At 40.4% G+C, this 3,472-nt stretch overlaps 1 protein-coding gene across 1 annotated transcript in view; it reads right to left on the bottom strand.

The window, feature by feature from the left end:
• Positions 1-608: 608 nt before the first annotated feature.
• The window catches only part of LOC101850289, a gene marked incomplete at its 3' end in the record, with an annotated part of 7,437 nt that continues 4,573 nt past the window's right edge, over positions 609-3,472 (bottom strand). Inside the window, 2 exon segments of the mRNA XM_005110520.3 lie at positions 609-812; positions 2,319-2,537. Of these exon segments, the coding sequence (XP_005110577.2) occupies positions 609-812; positions 2,319-2,393 (279 nt within the window).

The following is a 3,472-nucleotide window of genomic DNA, read 5'->3' as shown; positions in this document are numbered from 1 at the left end:
TTTGTCTGGAGTACATATCTTTGTCTGGAGTACATATCTTTGTCTGGAGTACATATCTTTGTCTGGTGTACATATCTTTGTCTTGAGTACATATCTTTGTCTGGAGTACATATCTTTGTCTGGAGTACATATCTTTGTCTGGTGTACATATCTTTGTCTGGTGTACATATCTTTGTGACAAAACAAAAAATGAAAAGAAAACAGTAGATACAGTTTTTCAGAAACGATATACTATGGACCAAACCCCAAGAGGTCGTTACATATCAGACTGCGTGCATGCAGCATAGCAGGCTGCCGCCCTGCAGAGGAAGTCAGCTATAGAAGTAGAAGAAGAGGATACAGAAGGAGAAGAAGAAGACACATTTAAAGAAGCAACAGGTCACGTGCTCCACTTATTACATGGGGTGCCCACTACGGATGGAATCGGCGGATCGGGCCCACCGCTAGACTCGGACGCCTCAAAAACAAAAGGCGTTTGTTTTCAGTTTCAGGCGACCAAGTCGGGCGCAGCTGTACTGGGCACCCCGTATTACTAACGGCTTTGGTTTCGCAGAAGGCCACTTTGAACATTGACCAGAGAGGCGTGTGTATAGAGTAACGCAACTTACCCTGTTGCTGTCTTGGTTGTGCTTCTTGGTCTGAAGAGGCCGACGAGGACTCCGGGGGCTTGGCAACTTGGGACTTCCTGGCGACAGCAGCGCATTCCCTGCCCGCTGCGACGATCCGCGGACCCCGAAAGAGGAGCTTTGGTGCCCTGACCCACATACAGATTCGCCTTTCCCGATCTGCTGTAAGCTCCCTCGTAGGGATATCTACAACGAAGCAAGGGATTTAAAGGATTCAGTTTAGTTTCAGTAAGAGTATCACTGCACTTACAATACAATAAGGTCATATAAGTGCCCAAGATTAAAGGTGGTACAAGAGTGTAACAATCATAAAAAAGGAGGAGAGATAAAGTTGATAGTTGTTTACTAGGAAAGAAGGAGCAAACCACACCAGAGCACCCGCCATTGCGGCCCATCACCCACTTAAATGAATGTAATTTTTTTTAAGAGACAATAATTGAGTAAAATTATTATTGCAACCCCAAAGAACTGACAAAAATATGTCGATAAAAAAAAAGTCAAGGACAGATTATCAATATTGAGATTTTCTGAAGTAGTGAGTAACAAAAAAGGCATATAATCATTTATGCAATAAAGAACTGAGATCAAGGAAAAGAAAGGGGCTCTTGTGGTCTAGCGGTTAAGGTGTTTGACTCTCATTCAAAGGTCCCGGGTTCGAATCCGGGTAACGACAGAAAAATTTTCTTCTCTAAAATTGTCTCCTTTCACTTATTTTCCTGCTCTCTAGCAATGTTCAGTCGTCTGTTTTCTGCCCACACCACCTCTCCTTCTTACCCCCCTCCTCTGCGCTCCTGACTCTTTCTGCAGTATTTCCACTGATTCTCCTTGGCTCCTCCTTACAGCTGTCTTTCTGCCACACTCCTGATCTTCTGGAAGGAAAGATCTACATCTAGCCTTCTCGGACAAGGGCAAAAAATCTAGGAGGTCCCGTTTGCAAGTTGCGCACGTTGAAGATCCTTTGGTAGTTCCAAATCGATAAGAGTAGGCTTCGGCCCCCACCAGGGCAAAATTCAAAATTTCCAATAACTGAAAATGTTAGGTGTGTCCAGCGCACTCATATGACTTTATGCAGTTGCGAGCGCTGTAAGGCACTTGACAAAAAAAAAAAAAGAAAAGAAAAATTACCTTCAGTGAGAAACAATAATGGCCACTGACTCTTCACCCTTTCTACCAACTTAAATTACAATTTTACATCGCCTGCCCCTCCCCTCACACCACACAACCCACACTTCAGAAGCAATGACACACTAAGATGACAGGTAGACATCACCAGCAACCAATATAACAATACTCAGACAGTCGGACCAAAAGAACGCAACAACCACATAAAATATTTTCACACAAGGCAGAGCATCTCAAACTTTCCAGATAAGAAGACGAGGGAAAGCGCTATCTTACTAGATCTATGTTCCTCAAAAACGCACACAAGTTGACAGAAGGAAACATGCACAGATGACATAGGAAGAGAGAGACAGAGGGAGAGAAAGAGAGAGAGAGAGAGAGAGAAATGGAGAACAAAATAACAAATTCAATAAGATGTTTACAATGCTGCCAGTGGTACTGCAAATCAACTTCAAACTCAGGGCAACAATCTGCAATTTAAAAAATCTTAACTTTTGAACCTGTAACTTCAAGCATAAAAGAATTTACTATGTAGGAGAAAAAGAACTCACGGAAAACATTTGTGCTTACCTGAACATCTGGATCGCTGAGCCATCTCAAGAACAGCTCATCAACCTTTGTCTTCAGCACTGGTTTCAATGCCATGATACTTTCTTAATCCAGTAAGTTCAAATGAATGCACGTCCCAAATGCAGATGAAATATTGATATATATCGTCTCTTTCAAAACTGGTTGATCAGAAATAACCAGATTGTTATATTTCGCCGAACAAAACAAAACGAAGTAGTCCTTGAAGCAAAAGAAGCAGTTGTTTCTGAACACGAAAATATAACATAAAAATTCTCTTATTAAGAGACGCTTTTTGCACACTATAAATCCATGAAGAAAATGCTCTCAACTGGAATTCCAATCCTTCAAACAACAATGTCAGCAACCTACACTGTTTTAAAAGCTACAACTTCAGCATATTGTATCATAAGAGAGACAGAGCTACCAAAATAATGGAGAAAATGCAATAACAGTATGTTGAGTTATTAACAGACTTGGGAGCATTATACTATGTACTTTAATTCCTCATTATGAATCACGCTCATAGCAGAGGTGCAGTTTTCAAAAAGCAGTATTTCCAAATGATCGAGAGAAAAAAAGTCAAAATTCCAAAAGAACCTAAAATTAATAATTATCATCTACAAACCTTCTTTAGTTATAGGCCAAGAGCACTTTTAAGTGAACCTAGAGGTGTAAAAAGGACAACACTGTCAAGTGAGCTTGGCTCTTGTCTCATTCAGAGAGTCTAGTTATCACACACCATCTTCCTCTACTCTTTCAACCTAAAAGACCATAATAGATAGTTGTCTTCACCTTCAGTTGTTTGTCTGAGTAAAAAGAAACACAACACAATAATGGCCATTTAGTGCTGGGAAAAGGTTAGACAGACAGACAGAAACAACGAAGGGAAATTAAAAAAGTAGGACCCATTAGTGGCACCCTCCAACCTCCCGTCGTCTAACCTTCAGAATCTATCTACCTCTATTTTTGTTTTAAAAATTATTATCACCGATAACAAATTTTAATCAGCAGGATTTAGGGAGGAATGCTTTCAGCTATATACAGAGTAACGAAATGTGTTGCATCGTGGTAAAATCAAGTACTCGTCTAAATAATGAAATTGAAGACATCAACATTTTTCAAACTGTAGGACAATTTTAACAAATTCTTTGGGG

The sequence above is a fragment of the Aplysia californica genome, unplaced genomic scaffold (genome assembly GCF_000002075.1).
Source record: "Aplysia californica isolate F4 #8 unplaced genomic scaffold, AplCal3.0 scaffold00903, whole genome shotgun sequence".
Classification (NCBI taxonomy): domain Eukaryota; kingdom Metazoa; phylum Mollusca; class Gastropoda; order Aplysiida; family Aplysiidae; genus Aplysia; species Aplysia californica.
Note: the sequence above shows the minus strand (reverse complement) of the source record. Positions and strands in the feature narration are given on the sequence as shown.